This window comes from Monodelphis domestica, chromosome 1 (assembly GCF_027887165.1).
Source record: "Monodelphis domestica isolate mMonDom1 chromosome 1, mMonDom1.pri, whole genome shotgun sequence".
In the NCBI taxonomy this organism is placed as follows: domain Eukaryota; kingdom Metazoa; phylum Chordata; class Mammalia; order Didelphimorphia; family Didelphidae; genus Monodelphis; species Monodelphis domestica.
The window spans coordinates 254,889,311-254,907,561 of NC_077227.1; the positions used below are offsets into that span (position 1 = coordinate 254,889,311).

The following is an 18,251-nucleotide window of genomic DNA, read 5'->3' on the forward strand; positions in this document are numbered from 1 at the left end:
AAGTATTCTTGACTACTCTGTCACAATTCTTTCTAATTCAAACCGAGATCTTTTCCAAACCCAAGTTTCTGGTTCTTTCTGTCTCTACACTATATAATACTGTACTGATACATAAAAATTAATGGTTAAAAAAGGAATATTTGGCAAGTCATCTGACAGAAAAGATTAGGTTTGGAAGGGAAAAGAACAAAGGAGTAATGTATTCACTTGAAACAATTTAAACATTTTCATGAAAAGAATCTCATCTATAGAATTCTTCAAGTCACCAGATTGACAAAAATGAAAACATAAAACTAATTTATAGATTTAGTGCTATATCAAAATAACAAAGCTGTTATATTATGGGCAAGACAAAATGATGAAAGTTTTTTGAAGAAACAAAAGGTAGAATCCCAAGGGAAATGTGAAGGAAAACGAGGAAGGTCAGAAGGACAGTCCTTCCAGATCTCAAAAGCAGCATTAGGTACTTAATTAAATATTAGAAAAATAGATCAGTGAAATAGACTAGATAAGTATCAATCAGAAACAAATCCAATAATCTAGAGTTCAATAAACCCAACAACAAACTACTTGGAAAATAACTGGAAAAAATGGCAAAACAGGTTTGACAAAAGCTAGGTTTAGGTTAGCATCTTATACAATACCCTTGTGAGGGCAGAGCAAAGGGAAGGGTGGAGCTTAGATGCTAGAGTGGTAGAAAAAAGGGTACTGAGCGCCTTCAAGTCACAAATTCCTTCTAGTAAACTTAGAAAATGCATGGGATTCTTAATGGGAAAATGTAAAATAAGTCACAGTGAGTCCTTTGTTCATCCCAGCTCAGCATTTAGACAGACTGTGAGGTCTACCAACACTGGAGACACAGTTGAGCACTGAGGAACACACAGCACAAGGCTCATGCCAGCCCCTGGGAAAAGGCTATGCACAAGGGTAAGAGGACATCTCAGAGATTAAGATAAGTTTAAACTGGCAGGTTTGTAGCCCACTATATAGCCACAGGTTGCAGATCCATGACAGCCTGAGAAGGGGCCTATACATGGAGTTCCCTGGTCAGGAGGCTATAGGCAGCACCTCAAGACAGGAGGAAATTCAGAAACCAGATGCAGCAGCAACAGCAAAATGACTCAGACCCCAAATGAGAATGTAGTCTTACATTCAATTTCTAGCCCAGCTTGCAGAAGAATAATCAAAGCAGAAATACTGGGCCCAAGGGGAGTCTACCATTCTTCTGTTCTAAGACAACAGAGTTTCCTAACTGGCTGATTCCAGCAGAGTCCAGGAACAAGCCTGGTATTTCCTCAGACCCAAATCCAGGTCAGGAATTTGCAAAGTTCAGATCGGGGGACAGCAATCAGGGGTCCGACTACTTTGGGAACACTTAAAGCTTGCAGATCCTTAGCCTGTCCCTGAAATTCTTTAATAACACAATACTCACTATTCCAAGAAAGCAGCAACAAGACCAGCCCAGCCTTTCCCTCCAAAAGTGTCACAGAGTTCATCTCTAATAAAGTTTGAAGTCAGGAAGTAGGCTGGGAAAAATGGGCAAATAAAAAAGAATAACACTGTTAAAAAGCTATAATAATAATTAAAAAAAAGCCATGATGGTAGCAGGGATGTTCAAGACACTAAAAGAGAAGAGAATAGCTCCAAAATATTTAAAAGCAATGCCTCAGAAAGAATTCAACTGAGGCACAAACCCAATTAAAATTAAAATCAATTCCTAGATGAAGCAAATTTTTCTAAGTTTAAAATATTTTTATAAATGGAATATAAGCACTTGAGGAAAAAATTGGAAATGAAATGAGTTATGAAAGAAAGAATTGGAAAGAGGATTAGCTAACAGTCTAATAGAAGAGGTACAAAAGCTTGCCAAAGCACACCCCCTGAAAATTCAAATGGGCCAAATAGAAACCAAGGATTTCATTAGGCAAAAAATATTATATATATTAAAACAAAGCCAAAAGACTGAAAAAAAAAAGAAAATGAAAGGTATCCCATATCAAAAACAACTCACCTGGAAAACAGATCAATGAGAAAAAATTTAATAGTCATTGGTCTATGTAGACATAATATTTCAAGAAAGCTTAAAAGAAAACTTTCCAGGGCTGTTAGAACTGGAGAGCAAAATAGAAAGTGAGAGAATATACCAATAACTTCCTGAAAGAAATATCAAAACAAAAAATTCCAGGAATATAAAAGCCAAAATTCAGAGCTTCCAAAGAAAAAATACTACAAACAACCAGAAAGAATTCAAATACTGAAGAGCTATATTCAGGATCACACATGATTTAGCAGTCTCTACTACAAAGGAACAGAAAACTTTTAATATTATATTCCAGAAAACTGGATTAAAGACTGACAACCAACAATAATTATCCAACAAAACTGAGTGTAATGCTACAGGGGACAAAAAAAATGAACCTTTAATTAAATAAAGGATTTTCAAGTATTCCTGATGAAAAGACCTGAACTATATAGAAACCTTGAAGTACAAACACAGGAGTGAAGTGAAACATAAAAAAGTAAACAAATGAATCGTGAACAATGATTAGGGACTAAACAAATGCAAACTGTTTACATTCAAATATGGGGAGATGATACACGTGTCCCCTCTGATCCCTATCATCATCAGGGTTCAGAAGAGGGAATCCAAAGAGATACAGCCTGGAAGTGGTTCTGTTATATCTTAATCATCTGAAGAAAATAATGGAAAGAGAAGGGAAGAAGAATATACCGGGGAAGAAGGGGAAGGGAAAGGAAGGTTAGGGGAAATTATCTCACATAATCAAAGTGCAAGGGTAGACATTTATAAAATGGGGGGCTCTAAAACCTCACTAGACACTAGAACCTCACTTTCATTTGAATGGTCAAAAAAGGGAAGAATATATGCATGCATGCATATACATGTACACACATATATGTGGTACAGAATGCAACTCAACAGTGAAAGAGAAAAAGGAGGAAAAGGAGAGGAATTAGTTCATTTCTAAATAAAATCAATTCTAGAACTGTACAAAAATATTTATAGCTCCTTTTTTGGTGGAAAAGGATGGGAATCTGAGAAGATATTCATAATTTGGAGAATGCATGAACAATTTATGGTATATAAATATAATGGAACACTATTGTCCCGAACCTTTATCAGTGTAACAGCCAACTGAAATTCAATATGACTAATGTTGAAACATGCTGTCCAGTTCCTGAACATATACATTTTTAAAATATGACCAATAAAAAATTTTGTTTTGTTTGACTATTTATGTTTGTGACAAGACTTTCTTCTCCCATTTTTCCAATGGGTGGGTGGGTGGGGTGGTAGAAGAGTGGGAAGTTGAAAGGAAAGAAAGCTGACTTTTATTTGAAAATAAAATAAAATTTAATTTTAAAAAATATTGTTCAAATAGCTACTCACTAATATAAAAGGTCACATTATTTTTTAAATATTAGAAGAAAATTGTATGGGAATACATTTTACAAATATAACTAGTGGAAGAATTCTTATCCAAAGCAAAGAGAAGGTTCCTAAAATAAAATAAGCTACAACAAAAATGGAAACTGACATCTAGGGGAAAAAAGTGTATTAAATATCTTTGAATAGAAACTTATATTAAAGATACATAAGGAACCAGAACATTTAAATAGGTAAGACCAAGAACCATTTCAAAGGATAAAAGTTCAAATGAAGATATGAACAAGCAGTTAAATAGCAGAATGGGTAGAACAATTGATTTTGAGTCAAGAAGACCTAAATTTGAATCCTTCTCCTTCAAGATTCTGTGTGAATCCTGGGTAAGTCATTTAATCTCTTCCTATCTCACTTTCATTATCTGTAAAATGAGAGGATTGGCTTTAATATCATCTAAAATCCCTTTTCTAAATCTACAATCCTACATTATTTCCCTGTGTGGTCAGGCACTGGATACTCCAAATGCAATTTTCAAAAGACAAATTGTAAAATATTAACTATCATGGAAAAGACTATTACAAACAACTAATAATAAATGAGAAAATGCAAATTTAAAAATTACTGATGTTTTATCTCACACAAAGAAAATGGACAAATATGAAAACATGGGAATGATCAATGCTGGAAGGAGTGTGGAAAGACAAACACATCAACACACAGCTGGTAGAGCTGTGAATTGAATTATTCTACAAAGCAATTTAGAATCATGTTTTAAAGAGTACTTAAAATTAAAAAACAAAAAAAGCAAATGAGCAAGGTGAAATCAACAAAAACAGAAGAAATAAAAAGAATGGAACATTTCACAGAGAGTAATATGCTAACAAGATTGACAACAGAAAAGAAATGGAGGAATATCTTCAAAAATCAACAATCAAACTGACAAGATAAAATATAGATCTTAAATAATCCAATCTCAGAAAAAGAAATATAACTAACTGTCAAGGTATTACCAAAGAAAAATACTACAAGACCTGATGGACTCAGGAGAATTCTATTGAACTTTAAAAAAACATTTAGAATTAAACAATATGATACTCCAAAACCGTTTAGCTAAAGAAGAAATCATAGAAACAATTAATAATTTCATCAAGGAAAATGACAATGGCGAAACATCCTTTCAAACCTTTTGGGATGCAGCCAAAGCGGTAATCAGAGGCAAATTCATATCCCTGAAAGCTCATATTAACAAACAAGGGAGAGCAGAGATCAATCAATTGGAAATGCAATTGAAAAAACTCGAAAGCGATCAAATTAAAAACCCCCAGCAGAAAACCAAATTAGAAATCCTAAAAATTAAGGGAGAAATTAATAAAATCGAAAGTGATAGAACTATTGATTTAATAAATAAGACAAGAAGCTGGTACTTTGAAAAAACAAACAAAATAGACAAAGTACTGGTCAATCTAATTTAAAAAAGGAAGGAAGAAAAGCAAATTCACAGCATTAAAGATGAAAAGGGGGACAGCACCTCCAATGAGGAGGAAATTAAGGCAATCATTAGAAATTACTTTGCCCAATTATATGGCAATAAATACACCAATTTAGGAGAAATGGATGAATATATACAAAAATACAAACTGCCTAGACTAACAGAAGAGGAAATAGAATTCTTAAATAATCCCATATCAGAAATTGAAATCCATCAAGCCATCAAAGAACTTCCTAAGAAAAAATCCCCAGGGCCTGATGGATTCACCTGTGAATTCTATCAAACATTCAGAGAACAATTAACCCCAATACTATACAAACTATTTGACATAATAAGCAAAGAGGGAGTTCTACCAAACTCCTTTTACGACACAAACATGGTACTGATTCCAAAACCAGGCAGGTCAAAAACAGAGAAAGAAAACTATAGACCAATCTCCCTAATGAATATAGATGCAAAAATTTTAAATAGGATACTAGCAAAAAGACTCCAGCAAGTGATCAGAAGGATCATTCACCATGATCAAGTAGGATTCATACCAGGGATGCAGGGCTGGTTCAACATTAGGAAAACCATCCACATAATTGACCACATCAACAAGCAAACTAGCAAGAACCACATGATTATCTCAATAGATGCAGAAAAAGCCTTTGATAAAATACAACACCCATTCCTATTAAAAACACTAGAAAGCATAGGAATAGAAGGGTCATTCCTAAAAATAATAAACAGTATATATCTAAAACCAACAGCTAATATCATCTGCAATGGGGATAAACTAGATGCATTCCCAATAAGATCAGGAGTGAAACAAGGATGCCCATTATCACCTCTACTATTTGACATTGTACTAGAAACACTAGCAGTAGCAATTAGAGAAGATAAAGAAATTGAAGGCATCAGAATAGGCAAGGAGGAGACCAAGTTATCACTCTTTGCGGATGACATGATGGTCTACTTAAAGAATCCTAGAGATTCAACCAAAAAGCTAATTGAAATAATCAACAACTTTAGCAAAGTTGCAGGATACAAAATAAACCTACATAAATCATCAGCTTTTCTATATATCTCCAACACAGCTCAGCAGCAAGAACTAGAAAGAGAAATCCCATTCAAAATCACCTTAGACAACATAAAATACCTAGGAATCTATCTCCCAAGACAAACACAGGAACTATATGAACACAACTACAAAACACTCGCCACACAACTAAAACTAGACTTGAACAATTGGAAAAACATTAACTGCTCATGGATAGGACGAGCCAATATAATAAAAATGACCATCCTACCCAAACTTATTTATCTATTTAGTGCCATACCCATTGAACTACCAAAATACTTCTTCACTGATTTAGAAAAAACCATAACAAAGTTCATTTGGAAGAACAAAAGATCAAGGATATCCAGGGAAATAATGAAAAAAAACACATATGATGGGGGCCTTGCAGTCCCAGACCTCAAACTATATTACAAAGCAGCAGTCATCAAAACAATTTGGTACTGGCTAAGAAACAGAAAGGAAGATCAGTGGAATAGACTGGGGGAAAACGACCTCAGCAAGACAGTATACGATAAACCCAAAGATCCCAGCTTTTGGGACAAAAATCCACTATTCGATAAAAACTGCTGGGAAAATTGGAAGACAGTGTGGGAGAGACTAGGAATAGATCAACACCTCACACCCTACACCAAGATAAATTCAAAATGGGTGAGTGACTTAAACATAAAGAAGGAAACCATAAGTAAATTGGGTAAACACAGAATAGTATACATGTCAGACCTTTGGGAGGGGAAAGGCTTTAAAACCAAGCAAGATATAGAAAGAATCACAAAATAAATAATTTTGACTACATCAAACTAAAAAGCTTTTGTACAAACAAAACCAATATAACTAAAATCAGAAGGGAAACAACAAATTGGGAAAAAATCTTCATAGAAACCTCTGACAAAGGTTTAATTACTCATATTTATAATGAGCTAAATCAATTGTACAAAAAATCAAGCCATTCTCCAATTGATAAATGGGCAAGGGAAATGGATAGGCAGTTCTCAGATAAAGAAATCAAAACTATTAACAAGCACATGAAGAAGTGTTCTACATCTCTTATAATCAGAGAGATGCAAATCAAAACAACTCTGAGGTATCACCTCACACCTAGCAGATTGGCTAACATAACAGCAAAGGAAAGTAATGAATGCTGGAGGGGATGTGGCAAAGTAGGGACATTAATTCATTGCTGGTGGAGTTGTGAACTGATCCAACCATTCTGGAGGGCAATTTGGAACTATGCCCAAAGGGCGACAAAAGAATATCTACCCTTTGACCCAGCCATAGCACTGCTGGGTCTGTATCCCAAAGAGATAATGGACACAAAGACTTGTACAAAAATATTCATAGCTGCGCTCTTTGTGGTGGCCCAAAACTGGAAAACGAGGGGATGCCCATCAATTGGGGAATGGCTGAACAAACTGTGGTATATGTTGGTGATGGAATACTATTGTGCTCAAAGGAATAATAAAGTGGAGAAGTTCCATGGAGACTGGAACAACCTCCAGGAAGTGATGCAGAGCGAGAGGAGCAGAACCAGGAGAACATTGTACACAGAGACTAATACACTGTGGTATAATCGAACGTAATGGACTTCTCCATTAGGGGCGGTGTAATGTCCCTGAACAACTTTCAGGGATCCAGGAGAAAAAAAACAACATTCATAAGCAAAGAATAAACTATGGGAGTGGAAACACCGAGAAAAAGCAACTGCCTGAATACAGAGGTTGAGGGGACATGACAGAGGATAGACTTTAAATGAACACTCTAATGCAAATACTATCAACAAAGCAATGGGTTCAAATCAAGAAAACATCTAATGCCCAGTGGACTTACGCGTCGGCTATGGGGGGTGGGGGGGAGGAAAAGAAAATGATCTATGTCTTTAACGAATAATGCTTGGAAATGATCAAATAAAATATATTAAAAAAAAAAAACATTTAGTACCCATACTACACAAATTATTCTCAAAAATTGCAAAAGAAAGTACCCTGTCAGAAACCTTCTAAACTAACACATAAAGTGGGGAAAAATAAGATACAGAGAGAACTATAGACAATATGAATATTGATTCAAAAATTTTAAATAAGATCCTGTTACATGGTGATTTATCCAATAAATAATTCATTATGACCAATTTGGATTTATATGAGGGATAAAAGGATGGTTCAGTATTAGGAAAACTATAACATAATTAATCAAATTAAAAACAAAAACATTCAAAACCACATAGAAGCAGAAAAAGCCTTAAAACACTCATTTATGCTTTAAAAAACCCTCATAGTATATAACACTCATTTATGCTTTAAAAAAAAACCCTACAAAATATAGGCATAGGAACTTTTTTTTGTGCTGATGAAAAGTATCTCTCTTAAAAGCAAGTATATATATAATATTCATTTGAACTTTTTCTAATAAGTATAGGAGTAAAGTAAGTATGCCCATTCTTCCTACTATTATTTGATATATTTCTAGAAAAGGCAGCAACAGCAATCACAAGAGAAATTAAAACCATAAAAATAGTTAAAGAGAAAATAAAACTATTCCAATTTGCAGTTGATATGATGGTATATTTTGAAAAAAAAATAGGGAATTGGCAAAGGTTGAGAATTAACAGCTTCAGCAAAATTGCAGGCTACAAAAATAAGGGATCAAAAACCAAAAGCATTTTTACATAATAATAATGACAAAATCAAGAAGCAATAACAGAATGGGAAATTCCATTCCAAATATATAAGAAATGTATAAAATAGCTGGGAATTAATCTACCAAAGTCCACAAAAGATTTATATAAATTTCATTACAAAGTACTTCTTAAAGAAATAAAGAACAACTTAAATAACTTGAGGAATATTCAGTGGTCATGGCTGGGTCATGCCAATACACTAAACATGACAAAACTAACAGAGTTAATTTACACTATTAATGCTATGCCAATGATATTGCCAAATGAATACTTTGTAGAACTTGATAAAATAATAATAAAATTCATTTGAAAAGCAAAAATATCTAGAATATCAAGGAAAATGGATGAAGGAAAGACCTCTTTAGATCTCTAGTATATAGCAGAAATCATAAAAATCAGCTTGTGTTGGTTAAAAATATATATATTAATAGAACAAAATTAATAGAACAACAAAAAAGGAGTATCAGAAACAATGGTAATGGCAATTATATTTAAAAAGAAGAGTCTTGTTTGCAGATGAAAATTCCACCATATGCCTTGATTGTTCATTTCAATTATCAGTATGTGAAAATATTGAATGAGCCTAGGACACTGCTAAGAAACATGCTTATATACATATGTCTTCATAGCTGATTTCTATAATGTGAAATAATTTGTATTCATTCAATCTTAATAAGCTGAACAACATAATAAAAAGGAACAATAGCCCTAGCCAACCAAATTAATAGAATCACTGAAGAAATCTCTTACCTAGCCAACCCCTCTTCATAGAGATAAATGACAAGAGGATCGTAAGACGTCACAAGCACATAGAGGCGTACATCAAATTTGAAATCTAGAAGAAACATTGACTTTTCAGCAAAAATAATTCCAATTATGCTCTGTTAAAAACTAAATCACACATGTAGAGCATGGAAAAGACAATATTCCACCCCCATCCCTTTTGAATAAATCAAACTTTGTCATAACTTCAGACTACTCTAATAAGGATTTCTTTAGAAGAACATGAGAATTTTAGAATCACCAAGAGACTTGACCTTAAGGATGGTTTAGCAATATCTAGCCCAATATAGTCAAAGACATAATCACAACTTACCATCTATGAGCAGGGGATTGTTGATATAACGAGAGACCAGGATGTTCTCTTCCAGGGAAATTTGGTTTGGCTATAGAGTAGAGAGAAAGAATTGAGAGGGCAAAAGTGCTGAAGCATCCTAACCTAATATGAAGTAATGCTCCTGACCTTTTGAGAAAGACAATTAAAAACCTTTAAATAATTCTAGTCTTCTTTTAACCCACCCATATGTTTTCCATAAGCTCTGTTACTGCCCAAATAACAATCAAAACAACATAAATTTATAGAATAGATTTCACATAACATATCCCAAAGAAGCAGCTAGGTAGTACAACGGATAGAACACTGGACCTGGAGTCAGGAAGATTTGAATTCAGATCCAGTCTCAAACATCTGATAACTGTGTGACTCGATAGGCAAACCACTTAATCTCTGTTTGTCTTGGTTTCCTCAAATGTAAGACAGGGATAGCACCTACCTCATAGGGTTGTTGTGAGGATCAAACCTGCTAATATTTGTGTAGAGTTTTAGCACAGTACCTAGCACATATTAGGTGTTACTTAAATGCTTATTCACTTCCCCCTTCTCCAAAGAGCTTTATATGTTTCCTGCAATATTTTAAGTGATTTAACCAGCATAAATAATGCCAGAATCAACATTCATTAAGACACTTCTGCAATTTAGTAGATAGTAGTAGCTGAGAAATTCACTATGTATGCTGTCATACACACTTAAATATGGCTTTAAATTAGAGTTGAGTGAAAAAGAAAATAAGATATTGCTGTAAGTAAAAACTTGCTTCCAATTTTAAGCGAAAAGTAAATTTTAAAATGCTACCTTATTTTTTAAATAATTGGCTTCTCCAAGGACTTTAAAGAACTTTTAATAATGAATATTTGTTCCCCCTTTGAAAAAGGGTACATTTTGTGATGAAGGAGTTGAGGTCTCTGATTCCGTTTTCTATGTGCCTGTTTTCCAAAGATGTCCTGAGGAGGGACTGAGTGGGGACATCACAGGAAGTTCTTTCTCTCCCAGCTCTCACCTGGCCTAGCAGCCTAGCTGTCTAGCTGCTTATGCTTATGCTTCCCTCTTGGGTCCCACTTTTTACCATGCTCTCATCTGAGCAGAAAAGAAGTCCACCAGCTAGTTAGATTTCCTTGAGCAATCTTTTATTAAACTAATTTTAAAAAATGTTAAAGGGGGTAGGTTTTCTTTTCTGAAATAGAAAGAATATGGGAGCAGCTAGATAGCTCAGTGGATAGAGGCCTAGAGATGGAAGTCCTGGGTTCAAGTCTGGCCTTAGACATGTGTGTGTGACCTTGGGCAAGTCACTTAACTCCAACTGCCTACCCTTTACCACTCTTGTACTCTGGAACCAATAGTATCAATTCTAAGAGAAAAGGTGAAAATTTTTTTAGAAGAACATGGAAACAAAATGGTTTTAAATGTTAAATCTGGAGGAGCTTAGTGACACAGTGAATAGAGGGGTCAAGAGGACCTTGGTTCAAATGTGGCTCAGATATTTTCTAGCTGCATGACACTGGGCAAGTTATTTAGCTCTATTTGCCTAACCCTAAGATAGAAAGTAAGGGCTTAAAAAATTAACTCTGCCACTAGTGATGTGACCACACACAAATCATTTAACTACTCTAAGTCCTGGTTCCTCATCTGTAAAATGAAGATAATACTTTTATGACATTTCTCTAGGTGGCTGTGAGGAAAGTGCTTTGTAAGTCTAAAGGCCCATTATAAATATGTTGTTATATTATTTTTCCTTCACTAAACACTATCTATAGAGCACCTGGATTAGGTGCTATAAAAAGAAAAAAAAAACAATGAAAGAAAAAAAACCATGATTCCTATGCGTGAGGAATTTACAATCTGGTTAAAGGGTTAAAATGCACACAAAACAGCACCTTTATAAGGACAAAAGAGTAAACAATGAGTCCAAAAATGCTGAAAAGATATTGAGGGAGAAAAGTCATGAAAAGTCTTTTTATTTTTTAACCCTTACCTTCTATCTTAGAGTCAATACTGTGTATTGGCTCCAAGGCAGAAGAGTGGTAAGGGTTAGATAATGGAGGTCAAAGTGACTTGCCCAGGATCACACAGCTGGAAAGTGTCTGAGACCAGATTTGAACCTAGGACCTCCCAAGGAAAAACTTCTTAAGAAAGAATTGAATCACTTTAAAAAGACATCAAACACATGGTGAAGAGGAGAATGTATATATGAAACATAGGAGAGGGTCAGATAGGTGGCTCAGTGAATTGAGAATGAGGCCTGGAGTCAGAATATTCTGGGTTCAAATCTGACCTCCGATACTTTCCAGCTGTGTAACCCTGGTCAATGACTATATTTTCATAAAAATCCAAGATTTAAAATTTTTGTTCAAGAAAGATCTTCAAGGAAAGAAGCTTGCTAACTTCTAAAATCCAGAGAATGAACTGTTTGCAGGAAGATGCCTGAAAAACCTACACTACATCAAGAAGATCCAGAATGAACTTTGAGTGTGGTTAACTGAACTAAAGGTTGATTGAACATTTGTTTTGAACATATACTCTTATGCCAAAAGGGGACTGCCCCCTAATTGGTTTTTGTCAATGAGCCCAGCAAAACATTGGTTTCACTGCCTTTCTCTTATATTTCCCTCTTATCTCTAACTATTGTAGTTTCCTCTTAGAAGGTAAAATTTTGTATGCATATGTAGTTAGAAGATTTAGAGGTACAGGATGATTATGTTAAGTGATCAGTTGGCGAGGCTAGTCTCCTAATCATCATCAGAGGGGATTGTGAATTTTTAGATTTACTCCACCCTGCTTGGTCTTTAGAATTTTAGCAACTAGAATGTATACACCCCCACTTAAGGATTAAGTGTTGGGGAGGAAGGTCTATGACCCGCATGTGCTAGCAAGTGACAAATCAGAAACAACTGACTGACCCCCGGACTGTCCAAAGCCAAGTTTAAGCCACCATTGGTACATGTGAGACACAGGAAGTAATGTAAAGAACTGCCTTTATATTTCACATCACTTCCTGTGAGAGGGACTTTGGTGGTGGAACTTCACTTGAATGAGCTTGAGCATGAGACCTCAGACTGCTTCCCTGAGATGATCACATGGTGAGTGTTAAGGTTGACTCCCCTTTCCCTCTCTCTCTTTCTCATTCTTAATTTCTTCCTTCTACTGTAAATAATCCTCCATAAAATTCCATTCTGCCTTGAGTATTTCATTGGGATTTAGAATTTAAATCCCTAGGGACCAAGTAAAAATATATTCATTCTCAACCCTAAATTTTACCCTTAACATGGACTAGTTCTTACTGCTCTTAGAACCAATACTTAGTATTGATTCTAATAGAAAAGGTAAAGATTGAAAAAAAAATAGGAGAAAGATATTTGTCAAATTGTGTTTACATGCTAAAAGCGAATTATTTAAAGGAAATAGTAACCAGGATTGTTTGGTTAGTGCAGAGACTGCAAACTCAGGACTGATGAGAGGTCTATATTTAGAGAAATATGGGAAGCCCAGTGGATTTAGAGATTTGAATGCCAGGGAGAGTTTGGATATGATAATATAATTAAAAGATAGAAAAGTATCATCAGTCAGTCTATAAGTATTTATTAAGTGCCTACTAGTGTGCCAGGTGCTGTACTAAGTGCAAGGGATATAAAAAGGGACAAAAGACAATTCCTGACCTCAAGGAGCTCATAATCCAGTGGGAGAAACAACATGCAAAACAAATATATACAGAGGAAGCTGTACACAGAATAGAAAATATTAGAGGGAAGGGACTAGATTTAAGAGTAGTTGGAAAAGTTTTCCAGTAGAAGACTTAATTGTAGTTGGGACTTGAACAAAGCATTCCAGGCAAGGGGAACAGTCAGAGAAAGCCCCTAGACCCAAGATATGGAGTGTCTTGTTCATGGAATAGCAAAGATGGATTGAAGAGTATATGACAAGGGAATAAGAAGATTATAAAGGTAGGAGAGGGATATTATGAAAGGCTTTGAATGCCAAATAGAAGATTTTGTATTTGATCTTGAAAGCAATCCATGGAATTTACTGAGTTGTGGTAGATATGGTAGAAATATGGTAGACCCATGCTTTAGGAAAATCACTCTAGTGGCTGCATAGAGGACTGATTGGAGTGGGGATAGACTTGAGGCAAATAGACTCACCAGCAAGCTATTGTAATAATCCACAAGTGAGGTAATGAGGACCAAAGTGGTGGCAGTGTCAGAAGAGATATGAGGGGGTTCTGGACCTGGAGATGGATGGGAGGACGTAGGTTCAAATCTTTTCAGATGTTTTCTATCTGTGTGACCTTAAGAAAGTCGCTTAACCCCAATTGTCTAGACCATATTATTCTTCTGTCTTGGAAATGATATTTAGTATTAATTCTAGGCAAAAAAGTAAGGGTTTAAAAAATGGATAAGGGGAATTTATAGGAGAGATATTGCAGAGGTGAAAGCAATATTCAGATTAGATAGAAGGTGAGGGGTAGTAAGGAGTCAAGGATGACAACTAAATTGTGTGACTGGGAGACTAGAGAGAAAAATATTGAGTTTAATTTCAGACATGCTGATTTTTAGATGTTTGCTTGATTCATTCTGAGATATCTGAGATGTGAGGCTGAAGGTCAGCACAGTGACTGTTACATAGATACTTAATAAATGTTTATTGACTGGCTGACTGATTACTAAAAACATTCAAAAGTTCCAAAATGGGGGGGGGGGGCAGCTGGATAGCTCAAAGGACTGAGAGCCAGGCCTAGAGACGGGAGGTCCTGGATTCAAATCTGATCTCAGACACTTCCTAGCTGTGCAAGTCCTTAACCTCCATTGCCTAGCCCTTACCACTCTTCTGTCTTAGAACCAATACCCAGTATTGATTCTAAGGCAGAAGGTAAGGGGTGTGTGTGTGTGTGTGTGTGTGTGTGTGTGTGTGTGTGTGTGTGTGTGTGTTTTAAGTTCCAAATTGGAATTCCAAAATGGGAATAAGATGGGTAAATTTCAGAAGCAGCAATATAGAGATGAAAACTAAATTCAATGAAAGTTGATGATGTCACCAATGGAGAAGTATTGATGGAGAAGAGAACATAGAAAATTCAAACACATTTGAATTTGTGTATTCTCACCTTCCAAGTAACTTAATCTTTCAGTGTCCCAAGAAACTAAGACAAAAAATTTCAGAAGTTATTGACTTACATGGGATGAAAGATTTGCCTCATCAGTTCCAAAAATTTTAAAAGATGGGTAGAAGCAAGCCACTTAGAATTGAGAATAGTGTATTACTATAAAATTAGTGTAGAACACTGAATAGAGCATACAGTATCCAGAGGCAGAAAGTCATATCCTGCCATAAATACTTCTTAGTTGCATACCCCCAAACAAGTAATTTACCCTCTCTAAATTTGTTCCCTTTTCTGTAAAACTGGTATAATAGCACCTACTTCACAGAGGTATTATGAGGATCAAATAAGATTTTGTATGGGAATCACTTGGTAATCTTTAAAGAGGTACATAATAAAGAGCTATAATCATGATGATGAAAATATTGTCTGAAGCAGATTTTTCTAAAAACTATGTATGAGATAAATTAAATTAGAACAAACAAAGGCAGCCTGGGTAAAAAAGTCCACTAATGTGGAAGATGGAAAGAGTACCTATGGAATCAAAGGAAAAGGGATAATATAATTGCATACAGTTTACAGACAGGAAAGCTAAAACACAAGTTAAGTGTTTGGTGCTTGGTTTGAGAAGCTGGTCAGTCGTGAGATAGAACTAGTAAATAAACTTATTCATATATAGTTTAATAAGGCTCCCTTTTTGATAAGCAAAGGGGAGGGTGATATGAGAAGGAAGTGGACAGGCATTTACTAAACACCTATGATGAGCCAGACACTGTAAGCTCTTCACAATTACCTCATTTGATACTCACAACAACCCCTAGGGAAGTTATTATCTCCATTTTACAACTGAGGAAACTGAGGCAGAGTGACTTGCCTAGAGCCACTTAGTAAGTGTTTGAAGTCAGATGTGAACTTGGGTCATCCTGACTATGGGCCTAGTGTTATATATCCTCCAGCTTCCAATGTATTAACATGATGAAATGTAGAAAGGAATTGTGCCACTTGGAAACAGATGAAGGAGAAAAGCTCTTATATTAGGACCAAGAAAGGGAAAATCTCTTTGGAAATAAAAATGATGTCAATAAACATTTTTTAAAAGATACTCTATTAGTGATGAATTATGAGTCTGAGTCTTGAGAGAACATAGTCACTAAAGAACTAAATCTGAGGTTAACTAATCCCAAATGGCAAAGGAGAGATATGTAGCTATCACAAGTAGACTACAATATATTAACAACAAACAATTGCATAAAAGAAATAGTGGAGAGGATCAATACAACCAAAGAATTGTAGAAACAATTTTAAAATTAAGTTATTCAAGAGTCAAGATATAATCTACAGAGTAAATGTATACTCTATTGGTATACATTCAAAATCTAAAAACTGAGAAAGAATTTCCAAAACAATGGATAGATTCCCAGGCAAAATTTAAAGACAGGGACAAAAGAGGCACAGAACAAGAAGTCATGGATGGATTACAAATTATATCATGAAGGAGTGTACCTATATCAATGAAATTTCAGATCCATCAAAGTATATTTAACAAAAAGAGAAACTTTCTGGTTTCTTGACAAGTCACAAAATTAATCTTTGGAATTCATTCTCTTAGCATATGAAATAAAAGCATTTTGTGACCTATAATAAATTACATTAATAGTTAAGATTAATAAGTACTTCATTTTGATATTAGGGGTTCATTCACCAATGGATCTAGAACTCTTTTCTCATTTTCTATTTGCTTTCATAAAGGCAACAGCACAAAACTCTCTCATTTCTTTTCTATTGCCCTATGACCTCACTGGGTCTAGTATTCATCCATACCACCATCTAACGAATCAACAATATTAGTTCCTTTAGCACTTCTTGATCAGATTCTCACAAATTAGATTCTCCCATAAACTAAATTTAAAATGATTGAATCAATTAATTACTAATACAAAGGAACATTATATAGCTTGTGTTCCAAACTTTAAACTAAATAATTCTCTCTCTCTTGCTAGAGAGAAACGTATACCTGTACTGAAAGAAACAAATACTAAAATAGGAATATAACTGCTCCAATGTTTTAACTACCTGGGATTATATTTATTCAACTCTTTACTCCAAGAAAAATCATTGATTTATTTCCCTAGATGTACAGTTACTCTACTATGCATACCTAATATAAGTACTATCAATTTTATTTATGTATTTTTTCACTATTCAATTGACTTTATATATCTATTTTCTGTCAATTTACATTAGGAATAATATTGCAAGCTTCTAGAAGACAAAAACCATAAGTTGTTTTGCACAGGGTAAATAACATTCTTCATAGTAATATTTCTGTATTTTTTGCCAGTTTCCATTTATTTCATTTTACTCATCATAATTCTAGGACCAGTAACCCATAATTTACATTTTTTCACTATAGCACTATAAACCAGGTCAGGAAAATTGGAAAAAAAATCTAATTTTTATTACATTTTAAGGCAATAGCTCATGGTTTCTGACAAATGAAAACATGAAAGAACATGTATCATTTCACAACCCAATAGCATTCACTAAACACCTATTATATGCTTAGCTTAGGTAACGTGGTCATATATAAGAATCTGAAGATGCAATTTCTATTCTCAGAAATCACTGTAACCAGAACAAACACATAGAAAAAGATACAAAAACACACAACAAAGAGATATATAAACAAGATTAAACTAGAAAACTGTATAGAATTATATGTACAAGTAATAGAGTACTGGGATGACAGCTCTCTATCAATTAATGGTTCTTCATGCCATTTAAAATCTGGGGGGAAATATTCATTTCTTCACTCGTGAGACACTGATGAGTAAATTTTACTTTCACATTCATTATTGAACCCAAAAATACCTTATCTCCATTAATATCAGCATAGTGATTTGGACAATTGTGGTACTCAACTATCATTCCTAAAGGAGCTATAGTTAATAGTTTTCTACCATTAATTAATAAATTATATTTATGTTGTCAAAAGTCATATTTGAAAATAAATTTAAAAAGCCTCCAATAGAGTTCAGGTTTTCTATAGCATTCCATAAAATGGCATTTTTCTTTTCTATTTTTACATATCTTCTAATTAATGTCTTCAATTTTAAAAGTTAGTTCTTAGAAATGTCCAAATCATGACTCACAGGAGATCTTAACAATGAATCTATCTTGCTTCAAATGAAATGGCAGAACAAGATGCTTCATTTGTCCCCCTGCCCTCAAATCCACTTATTCCTGCTGCAGATTCTCACATATTCATATGAACCTCTCCTTCTAAGCTTCTCCTCCTTCCCACATCCTCCTTCTTCAAATCTAGAAGGAAACCAGGCAACAGCCTTGGAAAGAGTTACTTCATGCAACTGGGCAATAGATCACATATTCCATGGGAAAGGATCCAGGTAAAGAAA

At 34.7% G+C, this 18,251-nt stretch overlaps 1 protein-coding gene across 32 annotated transcripts in view; it reads right to left on the bottom strand.

Annotated features, from left to right (window-relative positions):
• TTLL5 (tubulin tyrosine ligase like 5) overlaps positions 1 to 18,251 on the bottom strand; it is a 409,941-nt gene that overhangs the window by 332,228 nt on the left and 59,462 nt on the right. For 30 of the 32 annotated variants that reach the window (XR_008914964.1, XR_008914965.1, XM_056810663.1 and 27 more), the window contains 2 exons: positions 9,726 to 9,795; positions 9,380 to 9,464 (listed from right to left, as the gene is read on the bottom strand). The exons of 1 other annotated variant lie outside the window; for it this stretch is intronic. Coding sequence is in view for 28 of the 31 variants with exons in the window: in XM_056810663.1 (XP_056666641.1) it covers positions 9,380 to 9,464; positions 9,726 to 9,795 (155 nt within the window). In the remaining 3 variants the exon portion in view is untranslated. Of the gene's footprint in view, positions 1 to 1,432; positions 1,527 to 9,379; positions 9,465 to 9,725; positions 9,796 to 18,251 lie in introns of those variants that run through there. One more of the 32 variants, XM_056810670.1, reaches the window with a different exon arrangement.